General features: G+C 41.7%; 1 protein-coding gene across 2 annotated transcripts in view; it reads right to left on the bottom strand.

Moving 5' to 3' along the window:
- Nucleotides 1-10,015: 10,015 nt before the first annotated feature.
- lrig2 (leucine-rich repeats and immunoglobulin-like domains 2) overlaps nucleotides 10,016-26,461 on the bottom strand; it is a 71,646-nt gene continuing 55,200 nt past the window's right edge. The window contains exons 14-19 of one of the 2 annotated variants that reach the window (XM_072563909.1): nucleotides 24,984-25,265; nucleotides 23,367-23,816; nucleotides 21,833-21,985; nucleotides 21,324-21,482; nucleotides 20,654-20,938; nucleotides 10,016-14,939 (exon numbers count right to left, since the gene is read on the bottom strand). In XM_072563909.1, coding sequence (XP_072420010.1) covers nucleotides 14,707-14,939; nucleotides 20,654-20,938; nucleotides 21,324-21,482; nucleotides 21,833-21,985; nucleotides 23,367-23,816; nucleotides 24,984-25,265 — 1,562 coding nt within the window. In that variant the 3' untranslated portion in view covers nucleotides 10,016-14,706. The remainder of the gene's footprint in view (nucleotides 14,940-20,653; nucleotides 20,939-21,323; nucleotides 21,483-21,832; nucleotides 21,986-23,366; nucleotides 23,817-24,983; nucleotides 25,266-26,461) is intronic. The other variant, XM_072563910.1, reaches the window with a different exon arrangement.

Here is a 26,461-nt window from a genome sequence, read left to right as displayed (position 1 = left end):
GATGCTGCCTGACCTGCTATGCTTTTCCAGCACCACACTTAACATAAATATGGTTTCAAGCGAACATTTGGAAGGTAAATACCGATGTGCTCCCCTACTCCCCTGGGACATTCTGTAATTACTGATGGGGTGAGGGAGACTAAGTAATTAAAGACATGCTCCCCCCACCCCCTCTACTTGGCACTCCCAGTAAATACCGACACACTCCCCCAGAGACACCCCTGGAAATACTGACACCCTCCGGGACCCCCCGTAAATACTGACACACTCCCCCCAGGGACCCCCAGTAAATACCAACACACTCTGTCCTCCCCCCCCCCCCCCCACCCCCCACCACCTCCACTCCCCGGGGTCACTCTCTGTAAATACTGACACACTCCCCCTGCGACCCCTGTAAGTACTGACACACCATACAGACCCTCTTTGTTGAAAGTTAGTGAGGCAGATTCAAAAACAGAAACTGCTGGAGAAGCTCAGCAGGTCTGGCAGCATTTGTGGAGAGAAATCAGAGTTTACGTTTCAGGTCAAACCACCTGCTACAGGAAGGTTTCTGGATTGATGGTGAATTTATTTATCCATGTCATGAACCACCTTCTGTGATTATGTGAGACTTGAACCCACATAATCAAGTCTGATGTGGGACTTGAACCCAGGACATGCTCACAGCACCACAAGACAGCAGAGGTACAGCAGGGGGTGATGGGACATGAATGGGAATAGACAAGTCCTGTTCAGTGTCATTGTGGGCAAGGCTTATGGTCCAATGTTTACTCTCCCTCACCTGTGTCCAGCCAGTAAAACCTCAAAAACAGCTTTCAAATCAACGCCAGGCCATGGCTTGGTGTTGGTGTTAGCTCTACCCCACTGAAGTTACAACACTCATGGGATTCAAAACTACACCAAGAATTAAATAGAAAAACGCTGAACAGTAACAGTTGAGAAACTGGTCATTTGTCCCACTGAGTACTCGTTAACCCTTCCCCCTCTCACAATCAAATAATACTAATCATATTTATCTGCCCTTACATTTGCGCTGTCAAATCTAATCTTGGATGTTGATGGTCTGTTTCTCAACCACAATCTTGCAATCAACCTCCAAGTATTATGTGAAGACTGTTCTCCTTTCCTTTGTTCTGGATCTTATGTTTTGCCTTATCCTCCTTGTGACTCCCTAACCATCTCCTTCTATTTACTCTATCCTTTCGTCAGTGAAGTTATGAATAAATTTCCAAGTTTGCCTTTTTATTAGACAGTTGAACACAATTGATCCCCCGGCAGTATTTCAAAGGGGATTTTGTCTCCGTTTCTGTCAACATGCATACCTGAATGTACACCTACAAACGATCTCCTGCCGAATCTCATTGTTGTTTGGAAGGGTGGCTGTGTGCAAGGTAAATGCTGTGCTTCCCACATTGCAGCAGCAACTTCAAACGGCTGCGAAGAACTTTAGCTTCAAAAACAACAGAACTGTGAGGTTTCTAATGTACTAATACAGACTTTCTAGCTCCGACATCCCTCCAGCCTGAAATAACAAAGTACTGACTAGACTCTTGGGGTACTGCGGTAGTATCCCTATCTCTGAGCTAGCAGGCCTGGGTTCAGGTCCCATCTGGTCCAAATGGGTGTAATAACATCAATGGATAGGTTGATTAAAAATACCTATTATTAGCCTTACTCTGCAATTAACCCTGTGTTGTACATGCCCTGGTAAGTGCTCTTACTGTAACCTCAGGATTTAGGTATATACAGTTTTGCTGGACAAGGGAATCAGACGTTATTCGGGACAGATGGGAATGTGGAATTTGAAACTTGAATATCCATCAAAATCTTGTTGACAGCAATGGCTCAATGGGCTGAATGGCCTACTGCAGCTCCTCTTTCCTACGATTGTAATTTCTTCTCACAGAAGACATCTCACAAACTATTCCCAATATGCTCATTTTGAGTTATCCAGGTTTCACAGAATATAAATTTCTGAATTTTAAAATAGCAATGCTTGACATTGACAGAATTATGCAATTGAACCTAATCTATGGAAGATTAATATGAAGCTGGGAACCAATATGAATTTGAATGCAATAGTTTATTACAGGGACTAGACTGATAATCCATGCAAATTGAAACAGATCTTAAAGGGAAATGCTACAACAGGAACACACAATCCTTTCCCCCTGTAAAGGGAAAAACATTTTACTAAAGTCACAAAATCATTCCAGTGCAAAAGTAGGCCATTTGGCCCATTGTGCTTGCACTGGCCTTATTTAGTCTGGCTCTATTATCCTGTGTCAATTTTCTTTCTTTTCCCATATTCCTCATATACCATTACAATCCAAAAAAAATTCAATACTCTCTCAAATGTCTCAATTAAACCTACCTCCTCCATGTTTCAAGGCAATCCCTTGTTCTATTTCTGCAAGTTAGGTTACAAACTGACATTTGCAAACTGATTTAAGGGTCCACAGATAAAGGGGCAGCACGGTGGCTCAGTGGTTAGCCCTACTGCCTCACAGCACCAGGGACCCGGGTTCGATTCCTGCCTCGGGTGACTGTCTGTGTGGAGTTTGCACGTTCTCCCCGTGTCTGTGTGGGTTTCCTCCCACAATCCAAAGATTACATTAGCTGAATTGGCTATGCTAAATTGCTTATAGTGTTAGGTCCTGTTCTCCTGTTAGGTACATTAGTCAGGGGTAAAGGTAGGGGAATGGGCCTGGGGTGGGTTACTCTTCAGAGGGTCGACGTGGACTTGTGAGGCTGAAGGGGCTGTTTCCACACTGTAGGGAATCTAATCTAATTTATAACATTCTTAGCTATCCAATGGCAAGATAGCCTACAGAACAAATTGGGGCTAAAAAGGATAAATTTTGACAGCAGGTGACAATCTACACCTGCATTTGATTAAGTGCAGACAGTGTTCAGACAGGGAATTGTGGAAGTCACTTTGAACACTGCGTAGGCAATAGCGTACAAACCAGAGCACAAAATTATGGAGACATTGATGAAGTATCAGCTAAACTGCAACAGCTGGATTTCGGTGTAGGTAATGGAGGTCATCTATTTCAGTCCAGGTAAGGCAATAACAAAATCTAGGAAGGGTGGACGTCCGTTGAGATTTAGGAGTCCACAGATAAATGGAAACAGTAGTAATCAAGAATAAAAAAGACAAAGGAAATGTTAAGACTTTGTACTGTAGCCCCTGAGTCACAGAGGGAGGTAGTTTTGATTCAGCTACATACCTGGTTAGTTCCCATAAAACACCGTGTACATTACAGTCCTGGGCACTGCACCATGGAAGGGACAAACAAGCTCCTGAAAACACACAGCATAGATTCAACAGAACGTTACCAAGGCTGTAAGAGTTAAGATTGGGCCTCTGTATCCTGGAATGTAGATGGTTAATGGTCTAGGACAAGTGGATAATAACCTTAAAACCAGAGCCAGATCATTCCAGACAGAATTTAAGAAACACTCACAAATAGGGTGATAAAAGCGTAGAACACTCCCATGAAATGATTTAAAAACTGAGATTGTTTATATTTTCAGAATCTAAGAATATAAAAAGGGTTTTTGGGCCAGGGAACCTGGAACAAATTAATGTCCAGAGCAGCCACGGAATTGCTGTAGTCACATATAAATCGGGAGTAGTGGAGACCATTCGGTCCCTCAGACCTGTGTCAGCATTCCATAAGATCATAGCTGATCTGCTTGCGTTTCCAATCCCAACAAGCCCTGATGACTTTAATTCTCCTGCCTAAGGAGAATCTGTCTCCCACCTAACTATGTTCAATGACCCTGCCTCCATCGTCTTCTGAGGCAGAGTGTTCCAAAGTTACACAACACTCCGAAAAGGTTCCGCCTCCCCTGTGACTAGGGGCTATAGTACAAAGTCTTAACGTTTCATCAGACGTTTTGTTCCTGTTTGTATGTAACCGTGGACCCCAAAAACTAGATGGACCTCCACTCTTCCTGATTTTGTTGTTTACTTTCTGAATTAAAACATATTTACTCAGTTACCCGTACTGAAATCAGTCTGAATTTAGCCAACATACCCTTTCAGTGTTTCCATAATTTTGCTAAACGTATGAACACTCATTTTTAAATAGTGTCCCCTAACTCTGGACTCACCCACATGGGGAGACATCCTTTCTGTATTCACCTTCTTAACACGATCCTTCAGGATTTTATACATTTTAACCATGTCACCACTCATGTTTCTAAACTGCAGTGAAAACAAGCCCAGTCTGCTAAACTGTGAATATGAAATGCACGATCATGAACGTGCAATCATATATTTTGTAAATAAAAAGTTAATTTGGCTTTAAAATATACACAGGGGATCTTATAAAATGGTTCCCAGAACCAAATGATTACCTTTGTGGCTTCAATAAGTATTGAAACCAGACGGTATTTATCTCAAGCAGCATCACAAGAGACTTATCTCCAACTGTAAACAGAAATTCCTTGACAATGGTTTCCCCAGAGGTAAGAATCGGTCTCCCTATCTGCACCAGAAACCCGACACAAGAGCCATCCAACAATCTGCCTCAACAAAACAATGAGTTGTTTGTGCCCCCAGCCTTGGCCAATACAACATGGAAACGATTCAGTAGTAAGCAGCTATTCTTAAACTTCGAACTGTAAAAGTTTGGCTATGAGCAAACGTTTGTAGAAATTTCAACTGGTTGGACAAATGGAATTTAATCCTGATAACTATGAGGCAATGCTCATTGGAAGTAACAAGCCAAGCGAGCACTTCACAAGTGGCAGGACACTAGGAAGCTCAAAGGTGTAGAAGGGCTTTGCCAACAGATACCTGAATCTGGATTAGTGGTGCTGGAAGAGCACAGCAGTTCAGGCAGCATCCAAGTAGCTTCGAAATCGACGTTTCGGGCAAAAGCCCAACAGATACCTGAAGGCAGGTATCGGGTTATCGGGCAGTGGAGGCATATGGAGGATTTGCCTTTATCAGTCACAGCATAAATAAGAGCAGGGAAGCTATGTTGGAGCTGTACAGGATTTTGTAGGCACAAATTACTTCAGATGCTGGAATATATACCGAAAACAACAAATACTGGAGATCACAGTGGGTCAGACAGCAAACTAACATTCCAAGATTTGAAACGTTAGCTTGCTCTTGCTCTCCATGGACGCTGTCTGACCCGTTGTGATCTCCAGCATTTGTTGTTTTCTGTACCGGACTTTGTTTCAGTTACAACTGAAGTATAGTGTGCAATCCAGGTCACTACACTATAGGAAGGATGTGATTGCATTGGAGTGACTGCAGAGAAGATTCACCAGGATGTTGGTCTGGGATGAACCATTTCAGTGATGAAGAGAGACTGGACAAGTTCGGGTTATTTTCTTTAGAGTAGAGAAGACTTGGGTGGGTGAGAGGTATAAGATTATGAGGGGCATGGACAGGTTGGATTGGAAGCAGTTGCCTCCCTTAGTTGAAGGCTCAGTAATGAGGGGGCATAATTGTTAGCTGAAAGGCAGAAGATTTGGATGGCATTGGAGGAAATGTTTTCCCGCCCAGAGGGTGGTGGGAATTTGGAATGCACTGAGAGCGTAGCTGAGTGTATATTTTCTCCCAGCAATGTATGAGTTCCGCACTACCATACGAGTGTGTGAACAAAGGAAACTTCCATTCACTGCTAATGACTACCCTCCAGCCATCCTGGAGGCAGATAATGACAGGTTGTTGATAAAAGTTTAGTTTCAATTTAGAGAACTACTGGACAAAACTGATTCATACTTATGTTTACAATGTTTTTGCTCTTAGCTTTTAAATTTCAAAACTCTTACTAGTCCGAGTGTCTGCTTCCTAATTCAGAACGATACAGAGGGCTATCTGATTAGTGGTCATTATTCCAATGTATTTCACCAGGTGCACTGGTGGAGGCTGGTACAATTGCAACTTGTAAAACGCATTTGGATGGGTTTAGAGGGATGTGGGCTAAATGCTGGCAAATGGGACGAGATTAAGTTAGGATATCTGGTCAGCATGGATGAGTTGGACCGAAGGGTCTGTTTCTGTGCTGTACATCTCTATGACTCATTGAGGTGCGAAGTGTTCTGGGAACTTGTGCAACACAAATGCAAGATCTTGCTTTATAACCAGCTTTGAGCTAAACTCTTCTGATTCAGTATGTGGATGTACCTACGAGAGAAGGTGCAAAACTTGACCTACTCTTGGGAAATAAGGCAGGGCAGGTGACTGAGGTGTCAGTGGGGGAGCACTTTGGGGCCAGTGACCATAATTCTATTTGTTTTAAAATAGTGATGGAAAAGGATAGACAAGATCTAAAAGTTGAAGTTCTAAATTGGAGAAAGACCAATTTTGATGGTATTATGCAAGAACTTTCGAAAGCGGATTGGAGGCAGATGTTCGCAGGTAAAAGGGACGGCAGGAAAATGGGAAGGCTTCAGAAATGAGATAACGAGAATCCAGAGAAAGTATATTCCTGTCAGTGTGAAAGGGAAGGCTGGTAGGTATAGGGAATGCTGGATGACTAAAGAAATTGAGGGTTTGGTTAAAAGAAGGAAGCATATGTCAGGTATAGACAGGATAGATCGAGTGAATCCTTAGAAGAGTATAAAGAAAGTAGGAGTATACTAAAGAGGGAAATCAGGAGGGCAAAATGGGGACATGAGATCGCTTTGGCAAATAGAATTAAGGAGAATCCAAAGGGTCTTTACACATATATTAAGGACAAAAGGGTAACTAGGGAGAGAATAGGACCCCTCAAAGATCAGCAAGGTGGCCTTTGTGTGGAGCCACAGAAAATGGGGGAGATACTAAATGAATATTTTGCATCAGTATTTACTGTGGAAAAGGATATGGAAGATTAAGACTGTAGGGAAATAGATGGTGACATCTTGCAAAATGTCCAGATTACAGAGGAGGAAGTGCTGGATGTCTTGAAATGGGTTAAGGTGGATAAATCCCCAGAACCTGATCAGGTGTACCAGAGAACTCAGTGGGAAGCTAGAAAAGTGATTGCTGGGCCTCTTGCTGAGATATTTGTATCATCGATAGTCACAGGTGAGGCGCTGGAAGACTGGAGGTTGGCAAACGTGGTGCCACTGTTTAAGAAGGGTGGTAAGGACAAGCCAGGGAACTATAGACCAGTGAGCCTGACCTCGGTGGTGGGCAAATTGTTGGAGGGAATCCTGAGGGACAGGATGTACATGTATTTGGAAAGGCAAGGACTGATTAGGGATAGTCAACATGGCTTTGTGCGTGGGAAATCATGTCTCACAAAATTGATTGAGTTTTTTGAAGAAGTAACAAAGAAGATTGATGAGGGCAGAGCAGTGGATGTGATCTATATGGACTTCAGTAAGGCGTTCGACAAGGTTCCCCATGGGAGACTGATTAGCAAGGTTAGATCTCATGGAATACAGGGAGAACTAGCCATTTAGATATAGAACTGGCTCAAAGGTAGAAGACAGAGGGTGATGGTGGAGGGTTGTTTTTCAGACTGGAGGCCTGTGACCAGTGGAGTGACACAAGGATCGGTACTGGGCCCTCTTGTTGTCATTTACATAAATTATTTGGATGCGAGCATAAGAGGTACAGTTAGTGAGTTTCCAGATGACACCAAAATTGGAGGTGTAGTGGACAGCGAAGAGGGTTACCTCAGATTACAACAGGATCTGGACCAGATGGGCCAATGGGCTGAGAAGTGGCAGATGGAGTTTAATTCAGATAAATGCGAGGTGCTGCATTTTGGGAAAGCAAATCTTAGCAGGACTTATACACTTAATGGTAAGGTCCTAGGGAGTGTTGCTGAACAGAGACCTTGGAGTGCATGTTCATAGCTCCTTGAAAGTGGAGTCGCAGGTAGATAGGATAGTGAAGAATGCGTTTGGTATGCTTTCCTTTATTGGTCAGAGTATTGAGTACAGGAGTTGGGAGGTCATGTTGTGGCTGTACAGGACATTGGTTAGGCCACTGTTTCTCCTTCCTATTGGAAAGATGTTGTGAAACTTGAAAGGGTTCAGAAAAGATTTCCAAGGAAGTTGCCAGGGTTAGAGGATCTGAGCTACAGGGAGAGGCTGAACAGGCTGGGGCTGTTTTCCCTGGAGCGTCGGAGGCTGAGGGGTAACCTTATAGAGGTTTACAAAATTATGAGAGGCATGGATAGGGTAAATAGACAAAGTCTTTTCCCTGGTGTCTGGGAGTCCAGAACTAGAGGGCATAGGTTTAGGGTGAGAGGGGAAAGATATAAAAGAGACCTGAGGGGCAACCTTTTCACACAGAGGGTAGTACGTGTATGGAATGAGCTGCCAGAGGATGTGGTGGAGGCTGGTACAATTGCAACATTGAAGAGGCAGTTGGATGGGTATATGAATAGGAAGGGTTTGGAGGGATATGGGCCGGGTGCTGGCAGGTGGGACTAGATTGGATTGGGATATCTGGTCAGCATGGATGGGTTGGACCGAAGGGTCTGTTTCCGTGCTGTACATCTCTGTGACTATCTCTCCTGAACGGTCTGGCTCTAATTCACAGACCATGCCAATAGAATCTCCAACTAGTAAAAACAGTTTATGTCCCTGCTCTCTTCTAGCTGATACCTTAAAGACTTCAATCAGATCTCCTTGTGGGTGGCACGGTGGCACAGTGGTTAGCGCTGCTGCCTCACAGCGCCAGAGACCTGGGTTCAATTCCCACCTCAGATGACTGACTGTGTGGAGTTTTCACATTCTCCCAGTGTCTGCGTGGGTTTCCTCCGGGTGCTCCGGTTTCCTCCCACAATCAAAAAATGTGCAGGTAAGGTGAATTGGCCATGGGAAATTGTCCATAGTGTTTGGTGAAGGGATAAATGTACAGGAATGGGTCTCGGTGGGTTGCACTTCAGCGGGTCAGTGTGGACTTTTTGGGCCGAAGGGCCTGTTTCCACGCCTTAAGAATCCTTAACTAGCCAAATTCTAGAGAAAACATACTTGAAGGGGATGGATATTTGCAGGGTTATGGGGAAAAAAAAAGTGGAAATGGATCAAAACGGATGGTTCTGTCATTTGTACAGGCATAATGAGCTCATCAGTTACCTTGTGAATTCCAATAGTTTTATTAAATGGGAATGAAATGTAAATCAGAAGAACCCCATTTTAAAGCAGTCCTGGGTCCTTTTCTATCATTGTGGGGGAGCGGGGATTGTGTGCTGCAGGATATTATGTAGTGCATGCAAAAAGGCATTTGGGTTTCTAATTTAACTCTCATCCTTCTCCTTTTTACACTACACCCCCATCCCCACCAAAAAAAAGGTCATTTAGTGCCTCACACCCACTTAGTCATTTAATTAAATCCCAGCTAAACCCTCCCCTCAACTTTGCTTCCCTCCTTTGCTCTGTATTCCATGATGTGGAGGTGCTGGGGTGGGCAAAATTTAAAATCATACCACACTGGGCTTATGCCCGAAACATCAACTCTCCTGCTCCTCGGATGCTGCCTGACCTGCTGTGCTTTTCCAGCACAACACTCTCGACTCTGAGCTCCAGCATCTGCAGTCCTCACTTTCTCCGGGTTATAGTCCAACAGGTTTATTTGAAATCACAAGCTTTCATCAGGTGAAGGGACAGTGCTCTGAAAGCTTGAGATTCCAAACAAACCTGTTGGACTGTAACCTGGTGTCGTGTGGCTTCTGACTTTGTCCACATTCCCTCACCTTGAAAATTTCACCGAACCCGAACATTCACTGCCTGTTGGAATTCCAGATTTCTCAAGTGTGTGTGCAAAAGTCTTTCCTAAATACGATGACTAAATTTAGGATTTTGCACTCTTATTCCGTATTTCCACCAGGAAAAAATATTTATCTTTAATCTACCCATTGAAACCTTTGTTATTTTAAATACTTTAGATTACCCCTCAGATAAGACTACAAGAACAATTTCATCTCATTTACATAAAATCAAATAGCCTGTGCGCGTTAGGCCAACTAATTCTCACCTTCTAATCCCATTGTGTCTGATCACCATGTCACAAGGTGGTTTAAGCATTCCAAATACCCACAGCTCAGTTTTCATATTTTTTACTGTATGCAGAAATACAAGATATTTTACAGGAAGTTTATTTTACACATGCTTTACATAATGTACAGATAACTGCGGAGCAACAAATATACACAAGGACAGACACTGATCACACATCGCACACAGCAGTTGCAGGTGGCCCACAGCACATGATCTCTAGAGGGACACTGAATCCAGTAGCTGGGAAGAGGGATTTACAACACAGTACCTATTCACGAGGAGTTTCAAAGGAGGTCTGTTAGGAGAGGTAGTTCAAGAGGTTGGGCAGAGGAGGCAAGGTCATAAAGGGACCTTTAGTCATGAGTGAATATCTTGATACTGAAGAGCTGGAATGACAGGCCTGCCAAAATTTCTATGGAACAGCTTGTGGGTGAGGCGCATGGGTTTATGTAAATTGGTGGAATTTACAGGGCAAGAATGTGAATAAATGCAGACAGTATCTGTGGTCAGGGCCAGACCACACTTAACCTACCAAGAATAGACTCAGCTTGAGAAAGAACGAGAGGAAAGCTCAGCAACAACGACAGTACAACTGTTAAAGTGTTAACATCTCAAAGACATTAGATGGCAGAAACCAATTGACTTTAGTGACAGGGCCACCTCTGTAATACAGGTGACAGTCCCTGAACAAACTTTTTTCCACATTTTATCAATCTCAATAGCAGAGAAATGTTGTAGATTTTAAAAGAAATTAAACTTCACAAACGTTACATTACAAGGATGGATGTAAAATCAAGAAATTCTAATTATTGGGAATAAGCCAACAGGCTCGGTCTCTTCTCTGGAGGAAGAGAAGACTTAAGGGACAACTGGATGAGTTCTTTAAAACTGGTTAAAGTATTTGACAGATTTGACAACGTTGTTTCAATTTGTGGAGCAGAATCTAAACCTAGTACCCATAAACAGAAGATGGTAACTAATGGGGAATTGAGTAGAAACCTCTTTACTCAAGAGCAATACTTTATTTTAGAATATGGAATTTGTTAACATTTAAAGGGGAAGCTAGACAAGCAGAAAGGTTACAAAATAGGTTCTGCTAGTTGTGTTAGATTAAGTAGGGTCAGGGGAGGGAAGCTGCTCAGGAACATAAACGTTAACAAAGACCAAATTGGCTGAATGGCCTGTCTGTCAAATTCCGAAATTTGGATGAATTAAAGAAGAAGTCAGAAATCTATTACTAACCAGCCAATCCACCTTAGCAGATGTTCACAATCACAAATGCATGTTTTAGAATGGAATATTTATGTAATAATTCGCCAAAGTAAATCATTAATCACTGAAACAAACCCTGACATCAATGAAATAAATCAGTGTACTACAGTCACTGACAGTATCGGGTCAAATAAATATGCTGTTAATCATTACCACTGGCTTGTTTAAAAACCCACAAAACTTTGAAGAATTATTAATGAAATTCTATTACATCATTTCCTCAACTTGTGGTTCAAAAGTAGAGAGAAAACAGAAATAAGCAAATTGCAATTAACACATTATCAGGTAGCAGCTTGTCACAAGAGCAAGGCAAAGACATTAAGATATGGACAGTCAAAAGCAAGTACTACAGAGAACAAACAGGTTGGTCATGGGTGCAGTTGTTCCTAGAGTAGTAAAAGCAGCCTGTAATAAACATTCAGAGAACATGAAATCAAATTCCTTGAAAACATTATGAACTGATTATAAAGGTGTTGGATTGTCACAAAACAAAAACCCAATTAGTTCACTGATGACCATTACAGACATCACTTGTCAAAAATAGTCTGCTGGCAGTTTGTGGTTTTCCAGCTTTGTGACTGATAATTGTATGGACATGGGTGACACTAATAAAGCATGATGAGTCAACTACAGTGTGAGCTAAAGATGTGTAGGGTCCGATGATGCAAGAATGGCAATTTCCCTTCTCTGACAGACATTAGTCAATCTGTTGGATTTCCACAATAATTGGGAAGTTTTTGTACAATTCTCCTATTTAAAAACACAAGTTTACAGTTTTATTGAATTCAATCTCCAAACATTTGGAGACCTGTACTAGAACAACAAGATGAATGTATCCACATGTTCAGACTTGGATACTGCCTATCACATGCAGACTTATGCAATACCTAATGCTATATAAGATGGTGGGCATGGTATGGTATCGAGAGTGATTTTTCAGCCTTCCCTGCAAGAAACATGTGGTGTTCATCAATATTAAGCTAAAACTGACTTTTTGACCATAATTAGAATGATGTTCATCTGAAGGCAACATTCAGTCAGGATTGATTATTTAGTTAATACCCTGCAATGTGACCAACAATAGTTTAAATCCTGAAGGGCTTAAACAAAGTTAGGGTCTAGCCATGGTTTCTTCGCCTCCATTTTACAGTTTAAATATCTGAGGCCAGTGACCTTCCATCAGAATTGCTTTCACTGCTCATTGGCCTGAAATATGAACTTGGTTTATTTTTCTCTCACCTCACACACTACCTGACCTGTTGAGTACTGAATTTCCAGCATGCTCTGGTTCTATTTCAGCACTTTGCTTTCATCAACACAGCACACTGACTGCAGATGCAACTGTTGCTACTGAGCTACATGGAAACATTAATGTTTAGTTTTAGCAACAGGCGCTACTGTACAACTTCAATATGATCACATCGATATTAAGAGTGGGTCCATGTAGATGCAGGAAGTTTAACAGGTGCTGATTCAATGGGAGAATTTAAAAGTTTCTGAAGCTGATGATTCAGATGGATGTTTTCAGCTGCCATCTCACACTGATGTTTTAACACCATGGGATTGCACTCTTCAAAATCACAGGTAATTATGAAACATTCAGGTTGTTATATGCACAGGGCTCAAATTGAGCATGGAAGTGGTGAATAGCTCCACTGTTCATTATGTTCCATTGTCCTGTAGTATTTGGTTATCAATAACTGGAACTATCGTTTAAAGTTGCAGCTACCAGGACTAACTCAGGACAATGCAGACTGTGGGAGTGAAGATGCTGGCCCAGCTATGTATATCATGTGCACCAGTTCTCACAACAAGCTTTCAAATCTATAATTTAAAAAAGGAAACTTATTTACAATATGTAAGGCTCCACGTTTGATTTTAACATGTGCATATGTATAGAATATATATATATATATATATATATATATAGTATATATATATAATATATATAAAAGTTATAAATGCAACAGTCAATTTATACCAAAGGTTCCAATATAGACAAGGACATTGTGACCAGGGAGGAAAGTTTTATCAGCCACATGGAACCATTTAATGCTTTGACATTGCCCTCACCAACACGTTCTCTCCTGTTCGCTAACCAACAAGGAATCACCAGTAGGGCCAAAATGAAATCCAAGCATGTATGTTTATGATTATCATGCCAAGATTATATGGCAATCCACGAGGAGGAGAGGCTCACTGCATTTGCCACTCAATTTCATTAAGTGCAGCTGTTGTCACTGCTTCAGTTCCAGTTCAAGTCTTGAACAGCCAAGGACAACCTCAAGCATGAACACATCAGCTGGCCAACCAATATCCGGCATTTTAAAATTCTCACACACTCAGACAGGCAGTCGAAGACAATCTTTTTTCTCAGTAGTAGTCCCGTGCCAATCCAAAAATCGTCCTGCTCAAATCTTGCAGGCGAGACACAACAGTCATGTCACACAGTTCATTGTAGCTGGAGCACTGCAAGTTCTTTTTAAAACTCCAATGATTTAAAAAAAAAGGAATGTATGTAGCATCATAAATCTTCTTCTGGCAGCAGTGCAAAAACTCACAATTCAATCAGTATATCCTACATTATAAGCGCAGTCCAGATACTGTAATGGCTCTGTATTTGGTGCACTGAAGCTGGATTATAACTAATAACTCAGTGTGGTATCTGCCAGCTGACTGCCTACATAATTGTCACACTTGGGAGAGAAGAGAGAATGTTCTTTTGGATGCATTTACAACGGAGAACTGCTGTCTTGGCAAAGATGAGATTCTTTTCGAAAGGCTAATTGGTAAATCCCAACTGGAGCTGGAAACCTCGCAATTGTGTTCCTGTGAAGTCAGTTCAGACAGGAGAACAATTACATATGATTACTCATCCATTTGCTGCTCTCAAATCAGTTAAATGTACTTTCTGCAGTTTCGACAGCACAATGTCAGTAACATTCGGCACACTGCATTCACTGGAACTATGAAATAGATATCCAGTAACCTAATTTTAGTGTTCCAAAGCTGGACTTATACGGAGGAGGACACTGAGCTGAACACAAGATGAATTTTTGGAGTACACAGGGAGAAAATTAAGGGGTCCAATTATTTAGCAGGAGGGAGCATTTTCCATAGCCAATGCTTGCAGGCAATTTTAATTTTTATTATGGGATTCCAAGAGGTTTGCCAATATTTCAGGGAGCATTCCACAACTCCAATTGTCATCTTTGCCCTAGGATAGTGGCTGAAATACTAGAGTCTCATATTAATGTGGCTTACACCAGAAAAATGTACTCAATAACGAACCATTCTTTGTTGCTTCCTTCCAAGGATTGCTGTATATGAAGATAAGCTGTCAAGCCTAATCATAAACATACATAGCCAGTTCTGGCCTCAGTGTCAATGCTTTGAGGTAGTGAATGGAGTTTCTGATGCCCAGGGGACCAACAGTACATGTGCATTCGTCACATACATGATCTACGTAGTGGCACCATAAGCCTGCATGTCTAAAGTCCGCTCATTGCCAGTGCTCTGCTCAAGGCTTCTCTGGCTCAGTCTGCTTTTAGCTACGGAGAGTTCAGCCCCATCCTCTGTCTCATTGTCACCTTCCAAAAAAGCCTGGGGATTCTCGTGGATAGTCACAGGTTGCTGTGAATAATGAGAATGTCCTGAATCTGTACTCGAACCCCAAGGAGGCTGTGGGCAGGATTCTAATGAAAAAAGGCAAAGACAGACAGACAATGAGAAAATAAATATGCAACAATTAACTCTAACACAACATTAGTTCTTAAAATTAAGTCACGAAATAATTTTCAGCCTCATATGTGTACACATTTATCCTAAGCAATGCTTAGAACATGATTAAACTCAATATGTAGACACTATTTACTGTACTGAACTATTTCAGTGAGCATCAGAAATAACAAAGAAATTGCAATTAGTGTTATGATTTGTTACGACACAGAGTAAACCCCTCTGCTAATTTAAATCCGACACATACAGAAGCTCACCTCGTGCCATAATCTTTTACATTTTGAGAGGCTAAGAACTATCACAGATTTCACAATTTAAGTAAAAATGAATAACTTTATTCTTTAAAACCACAAGAGAACATTAGACAACCATTTACAACTCCTTTCACTTCAACCTATCTTTTACCTCCACTCTACCATACTGGTCCAATAAAAAAAAACCCCGATTCAGATTTACAAAAAAAGGTTTCAAAACCAGTCAGCTTTGTCAATTTTCCTCTGTAGATTTTTTTCTGTCATCTTTTCTTCGGTATTCTGCTTCACAGGTCTTTCATATGAACATGTACCTTTGGGAGAGCTCTTCAGCTAGCGGTCTATACTTGTTGGTGTTTTTGACAGTTCTCCCCCTAACTGTTCAAAAGTCTAGTTTTATACCCTTAAAATATTGGATCATTTCATTGGTGTGTTGTTGTCAAAATACTAAATTCATATTTAATTGGATTTTCATATCTGGGGCATAATTTAAATTGATTGGCCAAATTTGAATTTGTGTTTGTATCATGGCAACTCATCTGGTTTCACAGTCAAACATTTTAACTTCTTTCATCACATTCTGTGCCTCTCCGAGTCCGTTCCAGCTTCCAGTCTCTCTTAAAGGTATGGTGCACACCTACACAAGTATGCAGTGATAAGGAAAAAACCTTAAAGCACCCGAAAATGTGCAGCAGTTGTGATACAGAGGAATTTAGTTTCCCAATGTTAAGGTCAAAGCATTTTATGCTGATTGATTTATGGTGAAGGAATGATGATGTTATTTTAGATTCATGTCAGAATTTTTACCATAAACACAAATCCACTTTTTAAGACACTGAATTCCTAACATTTTCATGCTATATATGGGCGGCACGGTGGCACAGTAGTTAGCACTGCTGCCTCACAGCGCCGGAGACCCGGGTTCAATTCCCGCCTCAGGCGACTGACTGTGTGGAGTTTGCACGTTCTCCCCGTGTCTGTGTGGGTTTCCTCCAGGTGCTCCGGTTTCCTCCCACAGTCCAAAGATGTGCAGGTCGGGTGAATTGGCCATGCTAAACTGCCCATGGCATTAGGTGCATGAGTCAGAGGGAAATGGGTCTGGATGGGTTACTCTTCAGAGGGTCAGTGTGGACTTGTTGGGCCAAAGGGCCTGTTTCCACACTATAGGGAATCCTATATAATCTAATTTTCAGTACTTGTCAGTTTTTTTTAATATAACCTGCAAGTATATGAAATAGGAGAAGTACACTATTTGGCCTCTCAAGCCTGTGTCACTCAATAAAATCAGAGCTGATCTGCTCACTGAAAATTCCACATTCCCATCTACACCAATCCCCTAGAAAGAATCTTATCCACCTGTCTTAAATTTGTTCAGTGACCTCACCACCACTGCCTTCTGGGACAGAGTTCCAAACTTCTCAACCCTAAAACATTTCTCATGTCTGCCCTAAAAGGATGACACAATTTTAAAACTGCATTCACTATATCTGGACTGACCCTCAAAAGGAAACATCGTTTCCATTTCCTCCTTGTCAAGGCCATTTAGAATTTTATGCACACCAATTAAGTCACTCCTTCTTCTAAACATCAGTGAAAACCAGATCAATCTGTCCTATCCTCATGTACCACCCTCTCCCTATAGCTCAAATCCTCCACCCCTGCCAACATCCTTGTGAATCTTATCTGAACCCCTTATAGATTCACAATATTCTTACAATAGGAAGGAGACCAGAATTGTACACAGTATTCCAACAGTGGCCTAACCAATGTCCTGTACAGCCACAACATGACCTCCCAACTCCTGTACTCAATACTCTGACCAATAAAGGAAAGCATACCAAACGCCACCTTCACTATCCTATCTACCTGCGACTCCACTTTCAAGGAGCTATGATCCTGCACTCCTGCACAGCCAGTAGTGGGCGGCACGGTGGCACAGTGGTTAGCACTGTTGCCTCACAGTGCCAGAGACCCGGGTTCATTTCCCGACTCAGGTGACTGACTATGTGGAGTTAGCACATTTTCTCCGTGTCTGTGTGGGTTTCCTCCGGGTGCTCCGGTTTCCTCCCACAGTCCAAAGATGTGCAGGTCAGGTGGATTGGCCATGCTAAATTGCCCGTAGTGTTAGGTAAAAGGGGTAAATGTAGGGGTATGGGTGGGCTGTGCTTCGGCGGGTCGGTGTAGACTTGTTGGGCCGAAGGGCCTGTTTCCACACTAAGTAATCCGTTTAAAAAAACCTCTTCTGAGGTTCTCTTCATCTGCTTTCAATGCATTTGGATCTTTCCTTAAATAAGGAGACTAAAACTGCACAGTATCCCACTTGCTGAGTCTTTTGGTTATAGATGTTGGGAAGTCATGTTGAGGTGTACAGGACATGATTTGGATGTGAACATAACAGGTATAGTTAGTAAGTTTGCAGATGACACCAAAATTAGAGATGTGGTGGACAGCGAAGGAGGTTACCTCAGATTACAATGGGATCTTGATCAGATGGATCAATGGGCTAAGTAGCAGCAGATGGAGTTAAATTTAAGTAAACGCGAGGTGCTGCATTTTGCGAAAACAAACCTTAGCAGGACTTATACACTTAATGGTAAGGTCCAAGGGAGTGTTGCGGAACAGAGACCTTGGAGTGCAGGATCATAGCTCCTTGAAAGTGGAGTCGCAGGTAGATAGGATAGTGAAGCTGGCGTTTGGTACGTTTTCCTTTATTGGTCAGAGTATTGAGTGCAGGAGTTGGGAGATCATGTTGTGGCTGTACAGGACATTGGTTAGGCCACTTTTGGAATACGGTGTACAATTCTGGTGTCCTTCCTATTGGAAGAATATTGTGAATCTATAAGGGGTTCAGAAAAGATTTACAAGGATGTTGGCAAGGGTGGAGGATTTGAGCTATAGGGGGAGGGTGAACAGGCTGGGGCTGTTCGTCCTGGAGCGTCGAAGGCTGAGGGGTGACCTTATAGAGGTTTATAAAATCATGACAGGCATGGATAAGATAAATAGACAAAGTCTTTTCCCTGGGGTGGGGGAGTCCAGAACGAGTCGGCATAGGTTTAGGGTGAGAGGGGAAAGATATAAAAGAGACACAAGTGGCAACATTTTCACGCAGAAGATGGTACGTGTATGGAATGAGCTACCAGAGGAAGTGGTGGAAACAGGTACAATTGCAACATTTAAAAGCTATCTCGATGGGTATATGAATAGGAAGGGTTTGGAGGGATATGGGCTGGGTGCTGGCAGATGGGACTACATTAGGTTAGGATATCCAGTTGGCATGGATGAGTTGAAGCGAAGGGTTTGTTTCCATGCTGTACATCTCAATGACATTGCTGAGGCCTCTTCTTAGGTCTCCAGTTCTGGTCACCTAATTATATGAAGGATATTATTAAGCTGAAGAGGGTTCAGAAGAGATTTACCAGAATGTTGCCAGGTATGGAAGGTTTGAGTTATAAAGAAAGGTTGGGAGCTTTTATCACTGGAGCAAAGGAGGTTGAGAGAGGACTTGATAGAAGTTTCTAAAATAATGACTGTTTAGATAGAGTTAATGGTAGTTGTCTTTTCCCAAGAATGGGGGATTTTGAGACTAAGGGGTACATTTTTAAGGTTAGAGGAGAGATTTAAAAAAGACATGAGGGGAAATATGTTTACACACTGAGGAAGCGGTGGATGTGGGTACAATTACAATGTTTAAAAGACATTTGGACAAGTATACGAATAGGAAAGGTTTGGAGGGACATGGCCAGAAGCAGGCAGGTGGGAGTAATTTAGTTTGAGGTTATGTTTGATATGGACTGGTTAGACTGAAGGTCTGTTTCTGTGGTGTATGATTGTATGCAGTCTCAACCAATGTCCTCTATAACTAAAGTATAACATCTTTTATGCTGATTTCCTTCTTCTACTAATAAAGGACAGTAACCCATTACCCTTTTCAATTATGTACTGTACATGCACATGAATGTTTTGTGACACCAAAACCTTGTATGTTTGAATCTTACAATTATTCGCCCTGTAAATAAGTGCTTTGATCATCCTCCCTGCCAAGTGGACCAATTTCATATTTTCGCACATTATTCTCCATCAGCCAGCTTTCTGCCTACTCATTTAATCTATGTCAGTCTACAAATTCTTGTCTTCTTCACAATGTATGTTTCTACGTATCTTGATCGCATCTGCATATTTAGCTTTCCTCATCTAAATCAATGTTGAACAGAGACCCCTGATAAGATTCCTTTCTTTCAAAAAACCTATGACCAATTAGACAAAGACCCACTTATGCAAACAAGGGCTCTCCGATTTACAAATGTCCAACTTATGAATGTGATGCTGTACACGGACACAATTTTAAAGATTCAACATTACAAATGTTTTATGGACGTATAAATGACTACTTTATATTATCCTGCACTGTATTGTGATAAAGTACAATTCAACATGTGAATGGACTCCAGAATGGAACCACAATAGAACCTGGAGACTGTATTCTGTTTTTTGTCTACCAATTTATCTATGTTAGTGTTACAGCATATAGCATGAGCTTTCATTTCTGAAATAACATTTAACATGGCATTTTATTAAATGCATTCTAGCATCAAACTAATGTATTCTCTGCTCATAATACTCTTTTCCCTTTAAGGTAACTACGCTGACTATTGATTACCTTGAACTTTACTATATATCCAGCAATAATTTCACGAACAATCGATCCCCTGTGACATCTGTCCAGCTAACATGTCTTTAGTTCCTAGCTTCCTCTCTTCTTGAATTTGCTGTTGTCCAGTCAGATGGAATTTTTACTAAATCAAGTGAATTTGGGAAAATTATCAGTAAATCTACTATTTCATCAGCAAACAATCTTGTGACGTAAGGATGAAGCCCAACTGGACCTGAAGATATACCAGCCCACTGCTCCAGTTTACCCGGTATCATTTACTCCACACTAGCCCACTGCTCCAGTTTACCTGGTATCATTTACTCCACACTAGCCCACTGCTCCAGTTTACCCGGTATCATTTACTCCACACTAGCCCACTGCTCCAGTTTACCCGGTATCATTTACTCCACGCTAGCCCACTGCTCCAGTTTACCCGGTATCATTTACTCCACGCTAGCCCACTGCTCCAGTTTACCTGGTATCATTTCCATCCAGGATATCTAGCCTGTCCAAACTCTTAAAGTTAGAGAATGAAGATGACCAGATAGCAATCTATGCTCCATTTTAGATAATTCAAACTCAGACATTACAACCGTATAGCTCAATGTCCCCATCTGTCAATATTCAAACTCAATTTAAACAAATAACAGTGGCATCCTCTAAACTATGTTTGTTGTAAGATGTGGGCTGTAGATTTTTTTGTCATTCTGCCTCAAAGTTGGCTGTTGCTGGAGAGACTCAAGTTTCATAAGTGAAACAAATAACTTACGTTTCTGGTGCTGCTGTACACTTGCTGGATTGCTTTTCCTATTGTGATTTGTTAAATAAACGGACATGTTGGCCTCTGTCATCAGACTGTCTATGGCTATACCTTCATGCTGAGCATGTACTGTGAAGCTGTCCTTTGGAAGCTGACCCATAATGTTGGTCAGAGAATGTTCCAGGGGATCTTCCTCTCCAAGGAATGTGTATGGGCAGTACTCTCGGTTCCTTGAGTATATGTTTGCATTGTCATAACAGTCTGAGCAGATCACTAATGGCCCAGAAGTACCACCTGAAAACACAGATTTAGGGGTTAAAAGGTAAATAATTTAAGCACCAATTCTCTGGTTGGCAGTTTTTCTTGGATTCTTAGTAAAACTGAAATATCTACAATTTAATCTTAATAACCACCTAGAACTACATTCAGAGTTGCTGCAGTGGCAAAAGCAGCTGTTATTTTGTACACAAGGTCTCTTGACTTTAAGTCTTTGATTAATACTTGAACCAGTACGTTTAAAATAAATTAGCCAAACCAATAGTGAAGTAAAACATGCGAGTCTTTGAAACAGACTAATTTTTCTGGGCTGCTGATTTTGGTTTTACTGCGCTGCAGTTTACACAGTCCAAACATGTATTACTTGGTTCCCCCAAACATGAACAGCAGCTGTAATACACACCTGGGTTGGTCTGCTGTGCCAGTCCTTCACGAGGCTCACTCGGGTGGAAGCTGCTTCGCCCTGCATAGAAACATCCCATTCTCCCATGCAGATTTGTACCAAGGGGAGTGGTCAGCAAATCAGCATCCGTCTCACTCCCAGTATCCACATAGCAAATACCTATTTGGGAAAAACAACAAGTTTGAAAGGCTATGTTAGTACATCATTTAAGAATACTGGAACAATAGAAATCCATTCACCTGGGGAAGTTCCCAAATGGGAAGGAAGATATCACTGAACATGTTGAACCAGCCTGCATCACCCCTGTTTGCTTCAAAAATCCCATACTGGTAATTTATTCCACAACTTTATTAAGCTGTGTGTGAAGAAGGTACCCTTGTATGTCTAACTCCACTTTTACCTTTCTTCCTGTTTGAATCTATCAACTATAGTCAGAATGCTGTGGCACTGAAGTCAAATCACCATCCCAACATGCTGGGGCACAAATCAGAACAGCCAACCTGACTCACCATCAGTTCCTTTATGTACGGAGCCATGGGCAGTGGAGGCCATCAGCTGCTGGTGGCTGCCGGCCTCAGAGTTGCTGTAGCCTTCCTGAGGCTCAGACAGCGTTCCTTGGGATGATAGATAACTTGGAATGTCAGCGGGCAAATTCATTTCATCTAGGAGGAACAGAATGAGCTTGTTAAAACATTACACTGAGCAATAATATGTATACTTTAGGTCCATCTATTACAACTTGCACTTGAAGAGATCCTTTCTTTATACCAGGATAGTTCATCCACTGATATAGAAAATAACATTGGTCTTATTTCAAAGTCACCAATTTACACAAAAGTGTAAGTCTCAGCAGATTCTTACTAAAGAGTCTGAACTAATTTGGTATGTCATTTTTAAACAAGAGGCATTCCTTACAGGGTCAGCAAAGAGTACACTAACTGCTTTACACATCAAAGTGTATCACATAGCCAGAGATAGTGGTCCAGTTACAAGCTAAGCCCTTAAATCACTACTGACAAGTTTATCATCTATCAAAGCTGAAAATGTGTTGCTGGAAAAGCGCAGGTGGTCAGGCAGCATCCAAGGAACAGGAGAATCGACGTTTCGGGCATCAGCCCTTCTTCAGCTGATGCCCGAAACGTCGATTCTCCTGCTCCTTGGATGCTGCCTGACCTGCTGCGCTTTTCCAGCAACACATTTTCAGCTCTGATCTCCAGCATCTGCAGTCCTCACTTTTTCCTGTCATCTATCAAGTACAAACACCATCCTTCGACAGAAATACTCGATAATCCTCCATAGTGGAGGGGACCCTTGCTGATTGTTAATTCAACATGACCATTCAATGTAGTTATGCAAATTATATTGCACCATACCTGCTTCACTAGATAAAGCAGGCAAGGGATGGGTTGGAGACTCCACTTAAAGGATGAGAACCAAAATTACATTTGTTATTGCTTTTTGTAGCCCTCAACACAGTTTCTGTAGTAATTCATTCCAAGAAATTATCATGTGGCCAGACTCTAACTTGAGTTAAGACCACCTGGAATCTATTAACACGTCTATAATTTTCCTCAGATGGCAATATTTTTCTACACTGTCTACGCACATAATAAAACCACATCTATGTTCTTTTTTTGTCATTGTGCACAAAAAGCAAGTGCAGACTTGAGTTCCAACTGGATAAGGCCAGGCACTACAGGAAAAAGAAAAACTACACAGTATCTGGTGAGAAGAATAGTAGGTTAGCATCTTGGTGTAGATGCTTCGTTTTACTGAACCATACAGACTGTTCACGTTCCAGTCTGAATACAGAGAGCATTAGCCCACACAGACTTCACCGCAATGGTCTAAGTCAGCATTTACATTAGAGTTCATATATAAACGTGCTGCAGCACTACCACCATCAGGAGGCTGTAGTTACAGTGTGAATATTTACATAGGTAACTTCAATCATAAATGCAGACGTAAGAACTTACAACAGAAATAAAAATGTCATGGTGTAGTACTTTATGGAGACATGAAAACAGTTTTAAATGTGTGTACCTGTATTTGTAATACTGTAATCTTCACTCTTCCGTCTCATGTGATAGATAACAATCACCCAGACCAGAGAAGTGCCCACCACACAAACCACCACGACTATGATTACAATTCCAATCGTTGTCCAGCCATCATCTCCAAATACAGAAGTTTTCTGCATGGAGTCGCAGTTGGAAGTTGGAATCACATTCAGAAAAATGTGCCCTCGCTCTGTCCCAAGTGTGTTTGACATGACACAGGTATATTTCCCAATGTCCTCTGGGCCAGCATCCACAATGATCAGAAGCTGGTTGGCAGCAGCAAAAAAGTGTCTCTCTGTTACCGTTAAAGGGCCATTGTCCTTGGTCCAATTCAGGCGTGGAGTGGGGCTACCACTAGCTATGCACTGTAAAACTGCAGTCTCTCCTCTCGCAACAGTGCGATTTTCTAATGGCCGCACAAATGAGGGAGTTTCTGAGGGTAGAGGAAGGGAACAGAGGAATCAGATTAGTCCAGCCTGGTAACAGGGTTAAGAACTTTGCGAACACCTCAGGTTCACATAATTCACAATGTTTATTGCCAACCAGAATAATGGCATAGAAAGTTATACAGAGGAACCTTGATTATCCAAATATCAGATTATCTGAAGGAAATCTCGAGGTCCCGATAGAAACATACATCAAAAGAAGTGTTTCCAACACTGATCGCGTCTTTTGTTTACAGTGATTAAAAGTGAACTCCACTTCCTGAAATGCAACAGAGAACAGTCCTGGACTGATGGGAGCCCAGGCACAGTCTCTAAATGACTGACCTCCTGCCCTCTCTCTCTCCCCCCACCACACATTTCCTGGAGTTCGACATAGGCATGTCCCTGAATCCCCCTTCCCCAGGTAATCTCTGTAACATTGTCCTGTACAGGGCAAAGGTGGAACTTGTCAAAAAGTTGCAGTAAAAAGTTGTGTGTAGGGCTGTGGCTGCGTGTGTCTGAGACTCACCCCTCCAAAAGGCAGCTGCAGTCTGGCTGCCGGGAGAGGGGGCAGAGACCAACGGGAGGGTGCATGGGGGTCAGACGGGGCAATGTTGGATGGCAGGTGGGGTGCAGTGTTGGGGGGGGGGGGGGGGGGGGGGGGCGAGTGCTCACTAGCGGTGTGCTGCTGCCTTGTCTCCCGAACAGGCAGTGGACTTAACAGAAAACTCCCAGTCCCAGAGGAAAGGCATTTAATCAATGAACTGAATAATCAATTATCTGAACGAAGTAGTGCCCGCCCATCTCGTTCGGATAATCGCGATTCCTCTGTATATCCAAATTTGCTGATGACACAAAGCTACTGTAGGGGTAAATGTAGGGGTATGGGTGGGTTGCACTTCGGCGGGTCGGTGTGGACTTGTTGGGCCGAAGGGCCTGTTTCCACACTGTAATATAATGTAATCTAATCTATTTTATGAAATAAGAATACTTCCCCTGTCAGATATAGTAAATATTGGTCAAGGCTACAATAATCTAGCAAGCAGCCAAAATTCAATCTTAATGTGCGCTTGTATTTGGAATTACTTTGCTCCTTTATCAATTTAGATACTAACTTTTTCAAGCAGCTGTAGCCTTTAAGTTAACAACATTTTTCATGAAAGCCAACCTCTCACCTAGGACAGTCAGTGTGGCATTTGCAGAAATGCCCCCTGCTGCGTTTTGGGCCATACAGCTGTACATGCCCATGTCCTCCATCTTAACATTTGCAATGAAGAAGACATCATCCTCTGGCATGACATGCATACGCCGTTCCCGTGCTGCTGGAAAGTCTGTGCCGCCATCTTTCTGCCAAGCAATCTGTGGCATCGGGTGACCTCCTGCAGCACACTCCAGTCGTGCCATTGCACCCGTCCGGATTGTTAAATCCATGGGGGTTTTCATAAATGAGGGGAGTTCTAATAGGAACAAAACAAGCAGCAAACAATTATGTCAGCAACAAGAAACTGTCATTAGTTTACCACAATATAGAAAATATCAAGACACCATGCAGGACCACATTCAAACAATATTTGACACTGAGGAACTAACTCAGATGACCAAAAGCTTACTCAAAGACATGGATTTTAATAGGCTTTAAAAGAAGAACGATGGTTAGAGGTGTTTGGATGGAGAATTCCAGAGCTTTCCAGGTGGTTGGAGGCAAGTATCTGTTTACTTTTCAATTTAAAGCTTACTGGGACAACAATCTTATCTATAACTTGTCTACTTGTTTATTCTCCAGTGGCATTGGGAATAAAAATCAAGAACAAACACGGGAGCCCAAGTGAAACCGAAAGTCGATATACCTGGATTCCAACAATTCAATAAAATGCATTGTTTTTAAAGATAATGAAAATCTGCTTAATCGGTTGAATATTATCCAAGTTGAAGAAAATTGTTGGTCAGTAATGTGCGTTTTGGGTCTGAGAGATCAGGTATCACATTATGCATTCCTCCAAACCATAAATGCATATCTATTTTTACTAAAAATTAATCCAAAAAGTAAAAGGGAACAGACTTTATATTATACAATTGCAGGTACACAATAGCCCCAATGACCATATAATTTTATGTTAATTCATTGGGCATTCAGTTTAGCATTTTGTTTTTGACCTATTACGAGTATACATTTTGTGAATGTACTAATGGATACATCACTAGTAGAGCCATGGTCTTTAATTCACTCGGCAGCTCATTAATACCTATATATTGGTGTTTCAACAAAGATGGAATAAAAAGGCTGGGTGATAAATCTACAACTTTTTATACTCACTCTTTTCTGGAAGGAAGAGTAACATGAAAGCAAGGGACAGTTTTAAAGATAAACAAAATGAAACTGAGAAAGTTTTCATGTCTGTTTTCATCCATTCTGTTTTCATGTCTTTAGGATTAACATAAAGAACCAGTTTAAATGTGGAGAGATGAGAATGAAACTGGGGATTTAGTGAAAATGAAAATATGCCTTAAAATGTGGAGAAAGTGTAAATATAAAATTGGGCATAACTGAGTTTGTCCAAACTGTTTAAAACATAATAAACCTGATAGTACAGCTACAAAATATTTAATAAGACTTACAGACCTGATTTCCAGCAGGAACTTGAACTTCGTTTAG

The sequence above is a fragment of the Chiloscyllium punctatum genome, chromosome 45, assembly GCF_047496795.1.
Source record: "Chiloscyllium punctatum isolate Juve2018m chromosome 45, sChiPun1.3, whole genome shotgun sequence".
In the NCBI taxonomy this organism is placed as follows: Eukaryota; Metazoa; Chordata; class Chondrichthyes; order Orectolobiformes; family Hemiscylliidae; genus Chiloscyllium; species Chiloscyllium punctatum.
Note: the sequence above shows the minus strand (reverse complement) of the source record. Positions and strands in the feature narration are given on the sequence as shown.